The sequence below is a fragment of the Diabrotica virgifera genome, chromosome 2 (assembly GCF_917563875.1).
Source record: "Diabrotica virgifera virgifera chromosome 2, PGI_DIABVI_V3a".
Taxonomy (NCBI): domain Eukaryota; kingdom Metazoa; phylum Arthropoda; class Insecta; order Coleoptera; family Chrysomelidae; genus Diabrotica; species Diabrotica virgifera.
The window spans coordinates 162,813,134-162,832,229 of NC_065444.1; the positions used below are offsets into that span (position 1 = coordinate 162,813,134).

At 37.0% G+C, this 19,096-nt stretch overlaps 1 protein-coding gene across 1 annotated transcript in view; it reads right to left on the reverse strand.

Annotated features, from left to right (window-relative positions):
- Nucleotides 1-19,096, reverse strand: part of LOC114330705 (gamma-soluble NSF attachment protein-like) — a 54,252-nt gene that overhangs the window by 33,030 nt on the left and 2,126 nt on the right. The window contains exons 3-5 of the mRNA XM_028280121.2: nt 18,221-18,305; nt 15,086-15,311; nt 14,955-15,025 (exon numbers count right to left, since the gene is read on the reverse strand). Of these exons, the coding sequence (XP_028135922.2) occupies nt 14,955-15,025; nt 15,086-15,311; nt 18,221-18,305 (382 nt within the window). The remainder of the gene's footprint in view (nt 1-14,954; nt 15,026-15,085; nt 15,312-18,220; nt 18,306-19,096) is intronic.

The following is a 19,096-nucleotide window of genomic DNA, read 5'->3' on the forward strand; positions in this document are numbered from 1 at the left end:
GCTGAGCGCTTTCGGCTTACAAAACCATTTTCAGAGCTATGGTCAAAATTTAAAAGTCCCACTATTAAAGAGGGATCCCATTGGTGAAAAAATTTATTAAAAAATGACAAATTCTTCCTCAGAAGTTAAGAAACTTGGATAGTTATGGAAAAACATATAACAAATCAGAGCCGTATCTACGATCTTGGGGGCCACGGGGAAACGTGATCTGGTGGCCCCTACCGGGGCTCTAAGGGTTTACCACCCAGCGGAAGGATGGGGGTCCGGAAAAATGTTTGATATTTAAATTTTATTATTGAGCGGTAATACAAATTTAAAAGGAAAAATTTTAAATTTTATAGACACAAATGTCTAGTGACTTTAGTAATTTCTTTTGAGAAATTAGGTTGCTAGACGTGACTCGAAACTACTACACAACCAAACATACCTGCTAATAGCTAATATTATTAACAGTAGACAGACATAAATAACATAAACCTTGCGCCAATCAATAATTGGCGGGTGTAGCGGGAAAGGGATATAATATGTCAAAAAAGTATAATTTTGGGAAAACGGGTTTTTGTGATTTATGTGACGTAAATGCAATACCTATTATTTTATTTTTCAATAAAATGTGTATTAGCTTCTGTGTATGACGTAATTCTGACGCAAGAACACATTTTATGTAGTATATCGAATATTTTTTGAAAAAAAAATAGAAATGCCTCCTTTCACAAACATTTTTTATTAAAGCCTGCCTAGGTGCAAATAAAACATATCTAATTATTACTATAGTTTATTTTTTAATCAGGAGGAGTAAACTAAAAAGACAGATTCACACCCAAGAAAGTCACTAGAATAATAACCAAATACATCTTCTTTTTTGGTTGATCTAGTCGGCCCTCAATGGAAATCCATAAATATTATATATTATACCAATACGTCGCTAAAGAGTTCCAAAAACAATTGCTTTTTATATAAAAGCAGACTGAAAATCTAAAAATTAAAGGAATAACACAGAAAACACAAAAATCGCCGATATAACTTAATTAACCTATGAAATGTCACTAGTGTCAAAATTTGATAAATGTCATTAGTGTCAAAATTTTATAACAGTGGAGTAAACTTGCCTGCGGTTGGACCAATTACAAACAAGCAATATAGCGCGGTAAATTTGAATCACTCCTCTTGGTTAAAAAACAAACTTTAGTAATTTATTATTGTTAATTATCCTCTGCTAGTTATCCTCGTAGTCAGATGCATCTGGCAAAATATCCCTTACACGCTTTTGATCATATGTCAACATATATTCCGATTCACAAAATAATTTATTTTGACATACGTCTACATAAGCCAGTATTACTTTAAAAATCTCATTTTTAGTCAGTTATATCATTTTACACACATCAAATCGCACGTAAATTTGTGTAGAATGACTTATATCTCTTTTCCTCTAGGTGTAATATCCATTTTTGGCATGTATGGTGTACTTAGCTCATTGTCACTTAGCTCATACTTTCCCCATACACCCGCAAATTATTTATTTACACCATTATAATTGTATTGATACAAATGAGAAAATTATTTATTGTACAAAATAAAAATAATTTGTAGAAATAAATTCCACAAAATTTTATGAGTTTAGTATACACTCCCGTTATTTCTAATAATTCTTCTTCTTTTAATGAAAGATTAAGTTGTTTTGAGTAGTTAATAGTGTGATGTATGGATTTTTGTGTTGTATGTTTCCTATTCCGAATGTGTCAAAATGAATCTCGGCTGAACGAATTCACTATATTGTAAACATATAGGTACTTAATTATTATCGTCCATCTGTAAACTAAGAACGAAATAAAGATGGAAACTAGAAGCAAACAAGAATCAGCAAGGTTTGAACAATTGTTTCAAATTGTGAAATCACAACAAGATAAGAATAAATTGTGAACAGAAAGACAAGAAAAGGCTTTATAAGGACAAATAAGTCAAATACAAGTAATGAAAGAAGAAAATAAGCGGTTTTATTACGCCGAAATAACTAATTTCCTAATAGTTTAAATTTTTATGTTAAGGTCTGGGGGGGGCAGCTTAGCTCAAGCCTGGGGAGCCACTGTTTTGTTCCAATTGCAGTTTAGTCGAAAAGACTAATTTCCCCAGTGAAAAATTAAAACTTTATGTTGAGGTCTGTGAGGTCCTGTAAGGTCTTTTTAAAATTGTTTCATTTGAAAACATTTCGTTGGGATCGGCTTTTAAAGTAAGTACATAGTTTTATTTTCCTCGTTAAAATATATCCACGTCCAACCAAACGGGGGCCCCCTTGGCATTAGTTACGGCCCTGTAACAAACAGCACATTAGAGACTTAACAAAAAACACATTAAAAAAAGTTTTGTTCATGGTACTGGTGCAAGCACTCAAATGCCTGGAGGGAGTTGAGGCGGCAGACAGAATTCTGTATTGGTTAGTGGTATGCCCATATTGGTAAATTTCTTTTTCCATTTGCTGAATGCTTCTTCAAAATAGAGTTTGAATAGCGTTGGCGACATACAGGTAAACAGAGTTAACAAAAAACCCCAAGGTCACTTGCACCCCATAAACGAACGTCTGTCATCTCTCCTCCTCACGGTTGCAGACAAATTGGTTTTACTGTACATTATTCTGGCCTCAATCCTTTTGTTGCACAGTTTCGCATTTATTTATTTTTTCTAAATATTATATGCTTTTTTAAATTTAACAAACATCAGATGAACTTCTTGATTTCAAGCAATGTTTTTCGCATTACTTGATACCGGAAAAATGATATGATCTATTCACGATCTTTCGGCCCAAAATCCAGCTAGTTCTACAGCTTTGATTTTCTAGTAAACTTATTGAAAAAAGCGGTAACAGCAATACCTTATTTTTTCTTAATTAGGTATTTCGTCCTAGTTTACACTTCCCACCACTCATTCTGTAAAGCATAGCAGCAATAAGCCACAATTAAAATGAAAAAAATAATTTTATTAACGTTTCGACGCCCAAATCGGGTGTCGTTGTCAAAATACAAAATACAGTAGACTCGCGATTATCCGAGTCTCGGTCATCCGAGCCCCTCGGTTAACCGAGGCAAAAGTCATAACAGGTGAGTTACAATTTTCAACCTTGACGCAACATCGCCGCCTCAAAATCAAAAAGAGGAATAAAGCTTATGCAAAATCAAAGAGTTTTTTAAACAATAATATTGATAAGGTAAATGTTTTTGTCTTTTATAGACAGAACTGTATTAATTTTGTCGTATGGGAGCGTTCAAGTATTACGTAACGCAGTTTGGGGGGAGGGGGGTCTTGTAAAACGTTACGGCGCGTTACATGGGGGGAGGGGGGTTCGAACAGCGCGTTACGTAACATTCTTTTTTAAAAAATTAGTAAATCCTTTATACAAGGTGTATATTTTAAGGTAAATATATACCTTTTATAAAGGATTTACTATTTTTTGTATTACATGGTATACAGCCAACTACAGGAAAACTTTTTCCTTGTGGATTCTTTTTTAACTTAAATGAAAAAAACTACGGAATTTCAATTATGTTTTACATAGACCCCTGAATTGTTTTATGTTGCACTCTCACGCTCCGTTCATGTTCCGACAAGAGGACAATACATAATAGTACGTTTTCAAGTGAAAAAATCTTAAAATTTGTAACAAAGATGAAGCACAGTAACATTTGTTTCCAATAATTAGATGGACCTGTCTCCATAACAAAAGATTAAAAGATACAGATGTTATTTAACTAACTAACTACATTGTTTTGATTTGCTTGTCTTGATAATGTTAAGAAGAAATGCGTACAATGTGATTCCCCGTTTAGGATTTTGTCCTCTTCAGGGTTTGTGGTGAATGTTTAGAGTTGGCAGCAAAAGCAAACAGTCCGAAAAACACACTGGGGCAAGCGCCGTGTCCTGGTGTTCTTGGATCCTTGGTTATGCCGGACGGTGGTGTCCAGAGGCTAAGAAGTCAACAGAGAAGAAAGTTTGATGGATTGTTGTTGGTTCCATAGACATTTACGTGTACTGTCCGTGCTTTGCTCTCGACCAGTCTCCCTAGAAACCATTGTACAACGACAGGCGAACCTGCGTCCCTCGTCGGCGGTCAGGAGGTGGCTTTGAGCGCAGCGTGGACAGTGAGCGTTCGAGTGGAGAAAATAGTTGCGGCTATTTTCTTGGGACGAACAGGTATAATTGTGCAATGAAGTTGGGAAACCGCAAAAAACCAACTTCTCCCTGTTCGGGGTAAGGAAGAGGAAATGTTAGAGGTGGGTACGGTAGGCTAACGGGGTAGCCTCGAGGATGTTTTCGTACTCTACCGGGAGTTCGTCAATGCATGTTTGCATTAGAGCGGACGGTACGTGAATCTTTTTGCGTTTGGGCTTTCGGTAGAGTACGTGGCCGGAAGATGAACAGGAACATTTGAGAGATTCTTGTGTGTCGGAAGGGGGGCCGTTGATTACTTTGATTGTGAAGTTCCTGTTCAGAGAGTTTATTCTCTCGGTGATTTTGGGGATGTTCGAGATGTTATGGATTTCGTTTGAGGGATATCGCCAGTGCTCATAGTTACATCTACGCAAGACTCTGCGCTCTGTCCTCAACAACCTCTCTTGTTTTTGTCTTGAGCAAAGAGAGTAGATACATGATTTGTACTCCATGACGGGTCGGATAAAGGTCTTGTAAGTGTGAATGAGAGTCTTCTTGTGTGTCTTGCCAATTTTTCCCGAGAGAGCGTTGAGAAGTCTGGCCCTGTTCCTTACCCTATCTAAAGTTGCCTTTAGATCTGCGTCCCAGTTGAGAGTCCTGGTAAACAGTACTCCCAAGTAGTTCACAGTCGGGCTAACAACAAGCCTTTCTCCCAACAAACTCAGAGGATATTGGTCGTCTTCATTGCGGATGATTCTATTTGACACAGAAGGGGCGCGAAACACAATTGTTGTTGTTTTGTTCGCGTTGAGCGTGACTCTCCACTTACAACACCATTCGCCGACGCCGTCCAACAGAGCCTGGGCTCTTCTGAAGAGGAGTCTTGGGTTGTATCGAGAGGTAGTTGAGAGCAGAGTCGTGTCGTCCGCATAGAGAAACAGCCGAGTACCTGGGATATTTTGGTTAGTGATATCGCTGTTGTAGATGATGTACAACAGCGGCGCTAGGACTGAACCCTGGGGAACTCCAGCTTGTGGAGTGAAGGGGGTGGACTTTTGATCGCATATTTTCACTCTGACAGTACGATTGTGGAGGTAGGAGTGTACAATTTTGGTAAATTGCAATGGAAGCCCGATGTCCAGAAGTTTCCGAACAAGCCCGTCGTGCCAGACCTGATCGAAAGCCTTCTGCACATCCAGAAATGTGGCTATGGCGAATGAACCATCGTTGATGGTTTGAGTGACTTTGGTAGTGAAGTCTATTAATGCATGTTTAGTAGATTTTCCTGACTGGAATCCATATTGGAATTTTGGTATGATATTGTGGTTTTCGAGAAAGTTATTGAGCCTCTCTTTTAGGATTAGCTCAAGAACCTTACCCAGAGTATTTATTAATGAAATTGGTCTATAGGATTCCACGTCGGTTGGGGGTTTGCCTTTTTTCAAAAGCATGATGGTGTTGGCCACTTTCCAAGGAGTAGGAAAGTGGCTGTTTTTGAGACATGCATTGAATATTTTAGTTAGAAGAGGGATGATACTCTCTGGAAGTTTTTTGAGGCACCTTCGATTGATGCCATCAGGTCCGGGAGCGCTGTTTTTGCCGATTTGGCAAAAGCTCTCCGTTTCCCTGTCTGTGAGGGGGTCCATGATAGGATCATAGACTGGAATGTAGTGGTTGAGAGTAACATTTACAATGTATTCTGTGTTGAATTTAAATATGCGATCAAAGTTCGGGTTATCTGGCGTTTGAAAATTGTTTTGAAGCGAATTTCTGAATGCTTCGGCTTTCCCTTCTGGGGAATTGACTATGTGATTGTTGACCAACAGATGAGATGGTTGAGATAATTTTTGTTTTGTTAGGACTTTGAATTTTTGCCAGAATTTACCTCCGTCTCTGTAGTCCAGTTTTGAGGTAGCATCTTCCCACCGGCGAGCCGTTAGGACAGATATCTCCCTCTTTATCCTGGCACAGATCCGGTTGTACTCTGTTTTGATAAGTGGGTTTCTGTTGGCCTTGTATTGACGTAGAAGACGTCGTTTTTGTTGAATTTTGGCAATGATGTATTGTGGAAGTGCCGGTGATGTATAAGTTATTTGTTTGAGTGGAATTGCGTGCGTGATCGCCTCAGTGATGAGGTTCTCGATATCGGTTGCACTGGTGTCGATATTGTCGTTAGTATCGAGTTCGCCTAACATAGGGAGATTTTGTGTGATGAAGTTTTGGAATTCAGTCCAGTTAGCGTGACGATAGTCTCTTATAGATCTTGGAGGGTTTGGTTGTTTTGGAATGAGTATGTCGGTGTCGACAAGAAGAGGTACGTGGTCTGACGTTATCGAATCACCCATGTGGCATCTATCCCCGAACCGATCCAGAATGTTACTAGTAACTAGGATGTGGTCGACAATAGAAGCCCCATTGGCGTTCAAAAACGTGAATTCAGTGTTGGTGATTCTTGAAATAGGAAGGTCTAGTAGATAATCCGTGAGGCGGATGCCTTCTGGGTTTTGACGATGATCACCAAACTGTGTGTGTCTACAATTTAGATCGCCCATCAACACAGCCTTGCCGAGCCTTGAAAAGTACTCTAGCAAATGCCTGTTGAGTGGTTGATCCGGGTGTTTGTAGTAAGAGACTATCGTGAGGGTTTCGTTATTGGGGATGTGCACGTCAATTGCCAGGAAGTCCACATCAGGTGGACGAAAATTTTGTGGGAATGTGTGTGTGTTGTGCGGTATTCCGTGTTTCACGAGAATACCATTCCCACGTGAAACCTGACAGCGGCTTCGATGGATGATCGAATATCCTGCGAAGTGTGGATCGTTTTTCGACAGAGTATCTGTGAGTGCGAGGATCTGGATGTTATGCTTCGACAGGATATTCTTGATGAGGGGTCTCTTTTTGGAGAGACCCTGACAGTTGACTGTGCCTAGGGTGAAATCCATAAAGGGAGGGTGTTTAGTGGTTGGGGCGGAATGTCACCGTGACATTGCTCCCGTACCCGTGGACCACTGTGGAGTGGTCGTAGACTTGGCTAATCAGATTAGCCGTGATTGCAGCGATATGCTCGCGAAGTTCAGGCAACAAGTTAAGCAACAGAGCAGTCTGAATAGACAAGATGTTCTTTGTTTCAGTAGGGAGTTCGAAAGGGGGGAATGATCTTTCGATCGTAAGTGGCTGTATTTCGTGTTGGGCGGAGGGGATGGTGTGTCTTTGTGGACACTTGTTTGAGTATGCGGGGTGGTCACCGCCGCAATTCGGGCATTTGGGTGCCTGCTGTTTGGTGCAGGCGCTGGACTTGTGGTTACCGCCGCAGTGGGGGCAGACGAATGCTTTTTGAGGGCATTCGTCGATGGAATGTCCGTTGATGCAACATTTGCTGCAATATTTTGGGGTGGGGATTGTAGGGTCGGAGCCATGAGGGAGTTCGGCATTGTAGATTTCGCCATCTAGAGTTATGCCTCGGCTCAGTGCTGACGTAAATCTCTCCAAGGATTTGGTCACCACCTTGATCACTTTAGAGTCTTTGCCTGTTTTATAGGCTTTGACTCTCCACAGTCTTTCGACCGGGAATTGCTGTTCTGTGAGCAAGTCGGTGACCTCCTGCTCGGAGTAATCTACGTCGATTCCGGTAATGCAGAGGAGATAGGTAGGCTCTTTAGCGGAAGTGTTTGCATTTCTGCTACGGCTTTGGACCGTAACCATGGTTTGGCCAGTTGCTGTGTGGATAGCTTTCTCGATATCCCCTGCATTTATAGGATTAAAAAGTCGAAGATGTGCGATTCCATGTGAGAGAACTTTACAAGAATGAATTTTGTTGGACAAAAGAGTGGTGGCATTTATTTGCCGAAAGAAGGTACGTTTGTTACAAAGATCTTTTGGGAGATCTTTGATTAGATATTCGGACAGTGTGGGATCGTTTATGGCGTTGATGACGTTTTGATTTCTGGCTTGGGTTTTGGGGCGTGGATTGGCTGCGGCATTGGCGTAAGACATTTGTCTTATTTGTCTTCTTTGGAAGACGAAATCGTTCGGTTCAGGATTGTTTTCAGTGCTGATGGTTGCTTGTGGTTGAGAAGAGGGTTGCTGTTGAGAAGATTGTTGTTTCGATTGTTTGGGTGCTTGTTTTGAAGGTTGAGTTGGGACTTTTGGTATGGCACCGTGAATATTCCGAGCGCTCTGTCGCTGAGGACCAGCCTGTGCTGGTGTTCTTAGAGGCGGAAAATCATTAGCATATCGCTGCAAAAGGGGGTTGGAGGCGTCGTCCTGCTCGATGCGAAGGTAGGCCTCGCGATACTTGTTGCGGACGATTTCCATCTCCGCGCTAAGCGTCTCGAGGTCTAGCTCCGCCGTGAGCCGGTTGTAACCTCTGGATGGGGGTACAGTGCCTTCCTGATGTAAGGAAGACAACTGGTTGGCAGTAGTGGTGGCTGTAGTGGTGGTGGTGGTGGTGGCAACGCTTGTCGAGGTCGTCGTCCGAGGACGAAGCGACCGGGTGGAGCTGACTGACCTTACAGAAGAAGGCATTACAAATGGGTGAGGATGCAAGTCGAGCGATCGGAGGGCACCTCAGCCTCAAGGTGTTCTGGGGGGTAAACCCCAGGGATAAAGGTGGCTTGTCCACCCCTCCGTGCTTTTCCGGCGTAAGACAGTGACTATAATTACCTGATGGGTGCAGTTTACCCTGCTGCTGGTGGGTCCCTCGTTGAAAGCCTTTTTCGCAGTTAGTTTGGCCCCCTTACTCGCACTTGTTCTTGCAACCGTATGTGAACACTAGGTAGAGTTCGGGGCGAGCGAACTCGCTCGAGCCCAGGGCCAGAGTATTCCTCTGAAACCCAGTAATCCGTCTACCTTTTTGGTTTACACGGCCAAGCGTCGTTGGTTTGATGTTATTTAAGAGGTTGCAGAAGGGAACTACATGTTCATAAATCTTGTATGTTTTCTGAAATCGTTTTCTGCAGTAGGTATTCATTAATGTTTTAAATACGCAAATATTCAAATTATTTAAAAATGTCTTTAAATAAAAAGCATTAAATACAAAACCCACTATATTGATGCTTAGTTTAGAAAATTGATAGATATTTAAAAAAATAGTACCCTTATTTAAAGTGTGATTTCAAAATTTCAAAAATTTCAAGTGAATTTCAAAATTTCACCTTGCATTATTCATAATAGACCCTACATAATACACATTTTTGAGATGAGGTTGTTAAGCAGCTTCTAAAAACAAAAATATACAGGGTGTTTAATTAAAATTAAAGATAATGGACTATGCTAGACTTGAGTGAATCAACCTGTATATTCAAATTTATGTTTAAATAGTCCATAGTTGAATTTAAAAGTTGACGTATCCTAGCGTTTTTATAATTTTCTAAAATAATGACACATGACAAAAACAATTTTATTCCATAAGTGGTTTCCATACATTATAATTTTAAATGATCACCCTGTATTATTCATAAAGACCATAAATTCAGATTGTTAAGCAGCTTTTAAACATATAAAAATATACAGGGTGTTAAAAAATAAAGCTTATGGACTACGGTAGTCTTGCATAAATCACCCTGTACATTTAAATTTATGTTTAAAAAGCACACATTTTTATATATTAAAATCTACGGGTCTCAGCGTTTTTTAAAATTGATTAAAACATGGACAGACATAATTTTATTCCATAAGTGCCTTCTTACATATACAGAGTGTTTCAGAAAAAGGTAACACGATCTCTAAGATAGGTGAAAAACTGAAAAATAATTGGGGTTTGCTTAGTATAAAATTTTTGTAACGGCATGCGTTTTCACGATATAGAGCGTTGAAGAACAAAAAGTTTTACACATTTTTTTCACCATTTTTCCGAAACTACTGGCAACATCGTATATTATTTGTTATACAAAAATGTTTACTAAGCAAAATAAAATATTGAAATAATAAATATGTTATTTTATTTTAAGTTTTTATTAAAGAAGATCAAATAGAAGAATGCATGAGAAGAACAATAAAGGATGAAGCCAAAAATGTATGTAAGGATGGGGCCAAGCAGGGAAAATGTAAATGTAAAATTAGTAATAAAAGATTATTATTCTAAGTTTTGGACATATTTCATGTCATGGGACATGAAATTACGATTGGCAGGGATAACCAGACACATGAACTAAAAAGAAGAATCGTTCTTGGGTGGGCAGCATTTGGAAAACTGAGAGAAACTTTTAAGAGTGAGTTGCTCATATGCCTAAAGAGAAAGGTATTTGATCAGTGCGTCCTCCCAGTCTTGACGTACGGATCAGAAACACTTACCTTACTTAAAGCCTCGGCTACCAAACTAAGAGTAACGCAGAGAAGAATGGAGCGGTCAATGTTAGGAATAACTCTGCGAGACAAAATCAGAAACGAAGAAATCAGGAGAAGAACAAAGGTGACTGACGTCATCAAAAGGATAGCTAACTTGAAGTGGAGATGGGCAGGACACATAGCGAGAATGACACATGGGCGATGGACAAAAAGGTTATTGGAATGGAGGCCAAGAGAAGACAAGAGAAGCGCCGGTTGACCGCCTACAAGATGGACAGACGACGTAAGAAAGCTAAATAAAAACTGGATGAGAGCCTCGCAGGATAGACGTGGTTGGAAATGAGGGGAGGAGGCCTATGTTCAGCAGTGGACTTTTGAGGCTGGATGATGATTGTAAGTTTTTATTATTACCTCAAATGCGATTAAAATAATAATTCCGGTACTTTTCGCAACCTAGTTTTCCATTTAGGTTCAAATGGTGACTTGGGTGTTACGTAACGTTTAGGTAGGGGGAGGGGGGTACATAAAAACGTTACGGTGCGTTACCTGGGGGGAGGGGGAGTCAAAAATCTTCAAAAATTGCGTTACGTAATACTTGAACGCTCCTTATATAAAATCACAAGAGAAAATTTTGCCGGCAATATTTTCGACTGGTATGAAAGTTTGTTGTCTGGCAATTTTCGCGAATTAAATTTTGACTTAAATCACGAGACATCAGTCGAGTGATTTTGTCAAAATTTCATAAGCGAAAATTACCAAAAGGCAACGAACTTGAATGAAACCAGGAGAAAATTTTGCCGGAAATAATTTTCTCTCGAATGATATTCGACAACACTATTTCACGAGACAATTAATGCACCATATCAACGAAATATTTTCTTTATTTATTTATTTATCTTTATTTATTATCTGTCATAATTTTGTCGCTGAGATTTCACGTCGTTAAGGAGTTTTGTCAGTAGGAAACGAAGCGTTGCTATGCCGTTTTATCAGTTAAAAACAGTCTAGTGAAATAGTCATTAAAATATCCACAGTTATGATTATTTACGTTTTTTTCTATCAATATAACCAATCTCAGTGTTAACCGAGTTCTTCCGTATCCGAGGTAGTCACGGTCCCAGTTACCTCGGATAATCGCGAGTCTACTGTAGTACTAATTAAACAAAAATGTTGTTGCTAAGTAAAATATTCTTCTAATAATTTATTTAATCTGACTCATTTATCTTGGCAATGCAGATATATATTATACATTTTAAAGTAGAAGACTTTAAAATGATATAACCAATATTTATGAGTTGCGTTCCTGGGACGAATTTACTGAAAGATAGTTCATTCGATTACATGAAATCAACCCCAACTCAAGAATATCCGCCACAAAAAAAATCATAGAATGTGATCTGTCTTTAAAAAGACAACCAAATGCAACGATGACAGTAAAATTCTCGCGTTACGAGATTCCATAGTAAATCACGAGGGAAAACCAGGAAAAAACCTCGTGATACTATCCCGTCATCGTAAGTATTTGGTTTTAAATTTAATTTACTCTCAAGAAACTAATACCAAATTCTGACTTTAATATGTTTAAATTATAAATAATATTAATAATACATAAATATACAATAAGTAATACTAAAACATAAAATATTTACAACTCGATATGTTATTTACTTACTAATCGTGGTATTTTCTTTCTATTTACTTCCTCTTTCAGTATGGGTAACCACATCCTACTGCATTCTACCGAGGAATTTGCGACACAGTTGGTTTCAATTAGCATAATTAGAGCCGCTTCTTTGATTTCTCTCTTTTTACTATCTGATTCTTTCAGGACTATACTTGAATCTCTCCACTGAACTCTATGTTCATTATCCCATGCGTGTTGATAGAAAAATGATAAACTATAGAGTTCAGTGGAGAGATTCAAGTATAGTCCTGAAAGAATCAGATAGTAAAAAGGGAAAAATCAAAGAAGCGGCTCTAATTATGCTAAATGAAATCAATTGTAAGATGAAGTTTTCAATCCTAATAGCAATATTAATAATATTTAAAAATATTAACATATTACTAAAAGATTTTTAAATTGAAAACTTATTGGTCCATTTTCTTGGTAACACCTCCAAGGCTTCTAAAATTTGCAAGCCAGATGGATGCTGAAGCGAAGAAGACAAGGGGGAATTAAAAAAACTTACAATTCACGACCCCGTCTGTTCAGCTGGTAAATTCCAACAGAAAATGGACCTAGTTACTCAAAGAAGTAAGGACCAATATAAAAATAAAATAAAAATTCCATTTTTATTCAGTTGCAATGCGAAGACAAAACAATCTTATTTTTCACTTAGAATACGGAGCGCAGTCCAGCACTCTTAGGGCCGGTTGTTCGAACGCTAATCAACAATGATCATTATCAAATATTTAATTACTCTCACCAACTGTCAATGTCAACTTTTTTTGGGTTGCTGATTACAATTATGAAATTACTTAATCAATTATGTTAATAATTGTTATGTTAATTGATTAACTAATCTCATAATTATAATCAATTATGTTTTCAGCAACCCAATAAAAGTTGACATTGACACTTTTGGTGACAGTAATTAAATATTTGATAGTGATCATTGTTGATTAGCGTTCGAACAACCGGCCCTAAATCGACGATTTTCGACTCTTGTTGGAGTCTCATCGGAGAGAACGTAGGCCTGCGCTCCAGTAGGAGGAACGTAGGCCTGGTGTGGGGGATAAACTCTCGGTGTTGGTCACTTAGAGTATGGAGCCAGTGACGTCATTATTTAGCGTGCGCAGTGACTGTATATTTTGGTACATGCTATTTTGATATGTTTAGTGTTTGTTTGATAGAAAAATATGTTAAGGGAAGGGAAGCAGAACTATTCAGATGTTTCAAACTTAATTGTAATAAATCAATGTATATATATATATATATATATATATATATATATATAAAAGTATACATTTAGGTTAGCAAAATAAATATATGTATTTAGTTGACATGACACGTACAAAATATTGTTAAAATAATTTTTACACGTAAGTTAATTATTATAATCAACTATTCTAAATGGGAAATAAGCCACAATTTAACTAAAAAAATTATTTTATTAACGTTTCGACGTCCAAATCGGATGTCATTGTCAAAATACAAAAATTAGTCAGATTAAATAAATTATTAGAAAAAATTTTTTACTAAGCAACAACATTTTTGTTTAATTTAATAATATTTTGTATTTTGACAACGACGTCCGATTTAGAAGTCGAAACGTTAATAAAATCATTTTTTTAGTTAAACTGTGGCTTAGTTCCCATTTAGAATAGTTGATTACAAAAATGCCACAAGGAAATAGCTTCAGAACAAGTTAATTATTATTGTGAAAGCTTTAGGTCTTCCTTTTATTTTAATTTTGGACAGTAATACTATTTCACTTATAACTAAAAAAATATATATTAATTTATAGTCTCTTAACTTTTTCATACTGTTTTAAAATGTTGTTAAACTCATTAACACAACTAAATAATTGTCCACATTGCATAGTTAATTTAAAAACAAACACTAAACAAATAAATAATAAGAAATCTCTTTACTAATCAATATTAAAATTAAAGTGTACACACAACGCGAATTCCAACACTCTGACTTTTTTATTTGCGTGGATGTTAGCGTGTACCTAGACACAGCGTTATATTTAGGTATATTCTTCTTCTCCTTCTTTAGTTTATTGGCCTCCACCTACTTGGGTATTTGACCAGCTCGTCGTCGGGGAATAAAGGAAAATATTTATATTCTAATGACATTTATCGTATGTCGTTGTAATAATATATACCAGTTTGTTGAGATTGGAGTTTGATACAGTTTTTGACGGAAAGGAAAGAAGGTTTACTATTGAAAATAAATCATTTTGTAAAAGTACAAATTTTCTACGAATAGTTCAAACGATCAAAAACACTTTTACCAAGGCCAGAATCAAAACAAAAAAAAAACACTTTTAACGTCACATAACTGTATATTTTACTGACGTTTATAATGTCTAATTTAAAATTATATATACAATTGGTGTAGAATGTAAACATACAACGGCGTGACGTCACGACGCGTTTTGGGGTGGCTAGTACAAGTTGAATTTTTAGTCGTCTTTAGGGGCCAAACGAAAACCAAACAAAACTTTTTTATCTTTGATGCAGGTTCTAAATTATGTTCTGTTGTGATTTATAACATTTTTTTCGAATTTAAAATTTTATGCAAGTTCTCTATTACCAGCACAGAAGTTCCCAATAAAATACTAAACTTGAATTAATGTTTACAATAAACAGCCGAAAGCTTGAATACCTTTGGCATGTTACGAAGAAAAGTTTATAGGTTGCTCCAAGTTATTATCCAAGAAAAAATTGAAGGCAGAAGAGCTCGCGGAAGAAGAATATTTTCTATAACTGAACTAATTCGCAATTCAATGAACAGAGTCCGTATTACATAGAAGATTGGGTAGTTTTATCTTAAATGTAACAAGAAGCATACTTACTGCATTAGTTTTACATGTAGTCTTGCGATTTTACTTGCATATTCTGCTGCTTGCCTGGTACTATCTTGGATCTAAAATTTCCAAACATATAATTAAGATTTATTTTTTCTACTGTATTGAAAATAGCTCACCATAACAATTTCAGTGGCATGTTGATATAATTTAAGAGCATCAGCTGGAAGTTTCTGTTCTATAATTTTAGCAGCCTTATCTAAAGCGGAGGCTGCAGATTCTGCATTTCCTTGGGTATGATACATATTCGCTGCTCTCTCGGCATATTGTGGAATTGCCCTTAGATCTCCCAATTCTTTACTCATCAAAACGCACTGATCGAGAGCTTTTGCAGCATAGAATAATCTATTTCGGTTGTTAAGAACAATTAAAGCTAATATTAATTTTTTTTATTTAGCTAATGCCTCGATTATTAAACTAATGGCCATTGGTATGGTGATGCTACTGTATGGATTTTTCCAATTAGGTACCTAGTGTAATGTGTAGTGTGTGTGTTGAGTAAGTGTCTTGTTACTTTGCAAAGTCGACGTCATTGTCTTTGCAAAGAGACGCTAATTGTATCCGAACGTCTGCGGTCCCTCCGGTGAGTACCGATCCCAAAAGGATAGAAACTATTTTCATTCATTAATTTATAATAAACGAAAAATTCCTGACCCTGGACTCACGACCATTCGGACCTTTCGATCTAAAGGTAGGCGCTCTTACCACTGAGCCACAGAGGGTGTTAATATTAATTCATTAATGCCACAAACACTCCTTTTAGAAACAAATTTAAATAAAGAAAGGAATAACAAAAATAAATATAGAAAAATCTTAAAATGTTTCATTTAGAAATATATAACGTTATATTTCTTTAGCTACAGAATTCTTTCTTTTATTCCAGAGGTCGGCATTTGTTGATTGTTGCAACATCAATTTTCGCTCCATTGTCTTACATTAGTTTTTCCGTTTGTAATTTAGTTCTGTTTAGTTAATCGATTTTCATCCATTCTGTTTATATGCTACTACCATTTTCTTTTCATTATTTTACTTTTTGATTGATCGAGTAGATATTAAGTTGTTTTCCGTCTTCTTTTCTTTATAATCAAGTCTTGTAGTGCCTTTCACTCTTCTCAAATATCTCTTTCGCATAAGTAAGCTATAGTTATGTATTGTAGCTATAATTGGCAGTTATTCATAATATATTACGTTGTGAAGAGATACTTTAATCTGCTTATTATGACTAAAGTGTGAAGATGAACAAATTTTTAACAGCAACGAGTTTGATAGAGGACGAATAGTGGGCTTGCGTGACGCCGAGTTGGTTGTACTTTAGATTAAAAAGACATGATAGTACGTAGAAATATCAATACAGCGGCAGCTAGTTGTCAGGCATGGAACCAGTAAGGCCGTACACAAAAATCTACAGGTAGAGGGCGTGTGAGAAGAACAGCCCCACGTCAAGATCGCCGCCTTAGGCCACGTCCACAGGCCGCCTTAGGGTTTGGTCCCCTAAATCTTGTGATCTTTCACCCACTGAATGCGTCTGGGACATAATGGAAAGAAGATTACTCCGTTTACCTCATCTTCCACAAACTTCGGCATTTAAATGATTATTATCATATATTTATTTATTTATTGTTAATAAACGGGGCAAGCCCATTGACAAAAAATATATACAATTAAGCAACATTATAAAAATTACAAGCAAATACTAAATAAAATACAAAATCATAAAATAAATATGTATATAGAATTACAATTAAATTTAACGCTTCAGAGATTGTTTAAAGGCACTTAAGGACAAGTTAAAAAAATCTGTCTCACGAGGCAACCGATTAGCATGAGCAAGAAGTCTGACCAGACCTATATTCACAGAATAATTAGTTCGACGAAAAGGAATATGAAATAGTGTATTCTCATGAAGGACATGGGAAGGAATGTGGAAACAAACCAATTGAAGCAGTTCAGGTGAATGTATAATTCCGTTAACCAATTTAAAAATGAAGATGAGATCGAAATTAACTCGTCTAGTAGACAGAGGATCAAGTTCTAAGTATCTCATCATATCAGAATATGAATAAGGTCTGTGTAATTTAAAGGCACAGTACATAAAGACCCGTCTTTGCACTCTCTCCAACTTTTGAACAGAGGATTGGACAAAGGGAGACCAGATTATAGTGGAATTTTCAAGCTGAGATCGGACCAGAGAACAGTATAAAATTCTCAGCGAAGAAATGTTATGAAAATCTCTTGTATGCCTCTTAATAAACCCTAGCTGCCTAAGAGCCTTATTACAAATAAAGTCAATATGCAAATTAAAGGATAAGTCTCTCTGAAAAATGACACCAAGATCCTTGACGCTAGTGACTCTCTCAATCAAAAAACCATCAAAATTGTAATCAAAATCTACCATTTCCACTGATCGATGAAACTGGATAACCTGACACTTGTCACGATTAATGACTAATCTGTTATTATCACACCAATTCGCAAATAAGTCGCGAGATTTCTGTAGCCTAGCACAAACAGAGTGATCCCGAACAGAACAAAACAACTTTATGTCATCGGCATATGCCAACACTTCGTAGTCAGTCAATGATTTAATAGCATCGTCAATAAAAACTGCAAACAATAAAGGTCCCAAAAGGGACCCCTGAGGCACTCCCGAGAGTGGAAAAAACTCATTAGAAGTGAAACCGTCCCGCAGAAGTCTTTCCCGAGAAAGACCTGTCCCGCAAGTAAGTTTTCAACCAGCAAAGAAGTTTACCACTCACACCAAAACATTCCAATTTATGCAATAAAATGCAATGATCAACCTTATCGAACGCTTTGGACAGATCAGTATAAATGGAATCCATCTGTAAACTGTCCACGAAAGCATTTACAATATGATCCGTGTAAAGAAGAAGGTTGGTCGAAATAGAACGGCCAGGCAGAAAACCATGTTGAGCAGTATGTAGTTGATTTTTCAAATTATCCGTCAAGAAATCAGTTACCAGAAACATTTCCATAGTAACTGCATGATGATAGCGATCACATGGAACCAGAACATCATCCGCAACTTTAACATTATAAATAAAGCTGTTACTGAAAACTAAGTCTAACATTTCATTATAAAAAATAGTATTCGGCATATAGTATATGCTTAAGCCTTAACTGGTAGTATTTTGTAAGTAGTCCTGTTAAGAATAGGTGTAATATCAAAAAAAAATTCATATTAAAATAAACCAAAGAAGTTTCTTACGAGAAAAATGTTTATTAAGAAAGGATACGCCCTATTTTGTTTGTGACACTCTACTGCTTTGAGTAAGCAGTCTCTGCATTGATCGAATGATTTTGCATTGCGAAAACAGGTGGCTGAAACATAATATGGTAATTAAATTTTTATTTCTTTGGTATATATGTAGGTACTTAGCAATTAAAATTTTATTTTAAAATTTTACAACAGAGGGCCCTGGAAATAATTCATAGGTCCTATCATCGATTATATGAGAGTATAATATACAGCTCTATGTACAGGGTGATTCATTAAGAATGTCCAATCTCAGAGTTGTAGATTCTAGACCTCAAAATATTAAGATTTAACCCAAATCACTTAAATAAAATATGGCTGGTTACTGAGTTACAGGGTGTTTTCTATTTCACATATCCTTATCATACTTGGCATAAAGTGTAGGTACTGTACACCCTACGAAATTATGATAAACAAACGTTTCTACATACTACCAGAGGCATACGACAGGGGATAATGAATGGATGACCCTTCCCAAATTCTATGCCACTGGCGGAATTGCTATTTTTGCGCAATATTTGGATTCTTCAACACTTTGTGTGTAAATAATGTACTCTTTATTAGTAACGATAAAGTCATTATTTTTCGAGATATTTGAAGTTGAGAAAATGAAACGGCACAGCAATTTTGTGCTATGCATTGTGCCCATTCACTTTTAACTTCAAATATCTCGAAAACTATTGACTTTATCGTTACGAATAAAGAGTACATCATTTACATAGGAAGTATTGGAGAATCAAAAAATTGCGCTAAAATAGTAATTCCGCCAATGGCGTAGAATGTGGGAAGGGTCAACCATTCAATGTTCCCTATCGTACACCTTTGGTAGTAGTCAGAAACGTTTATTTAACATAAT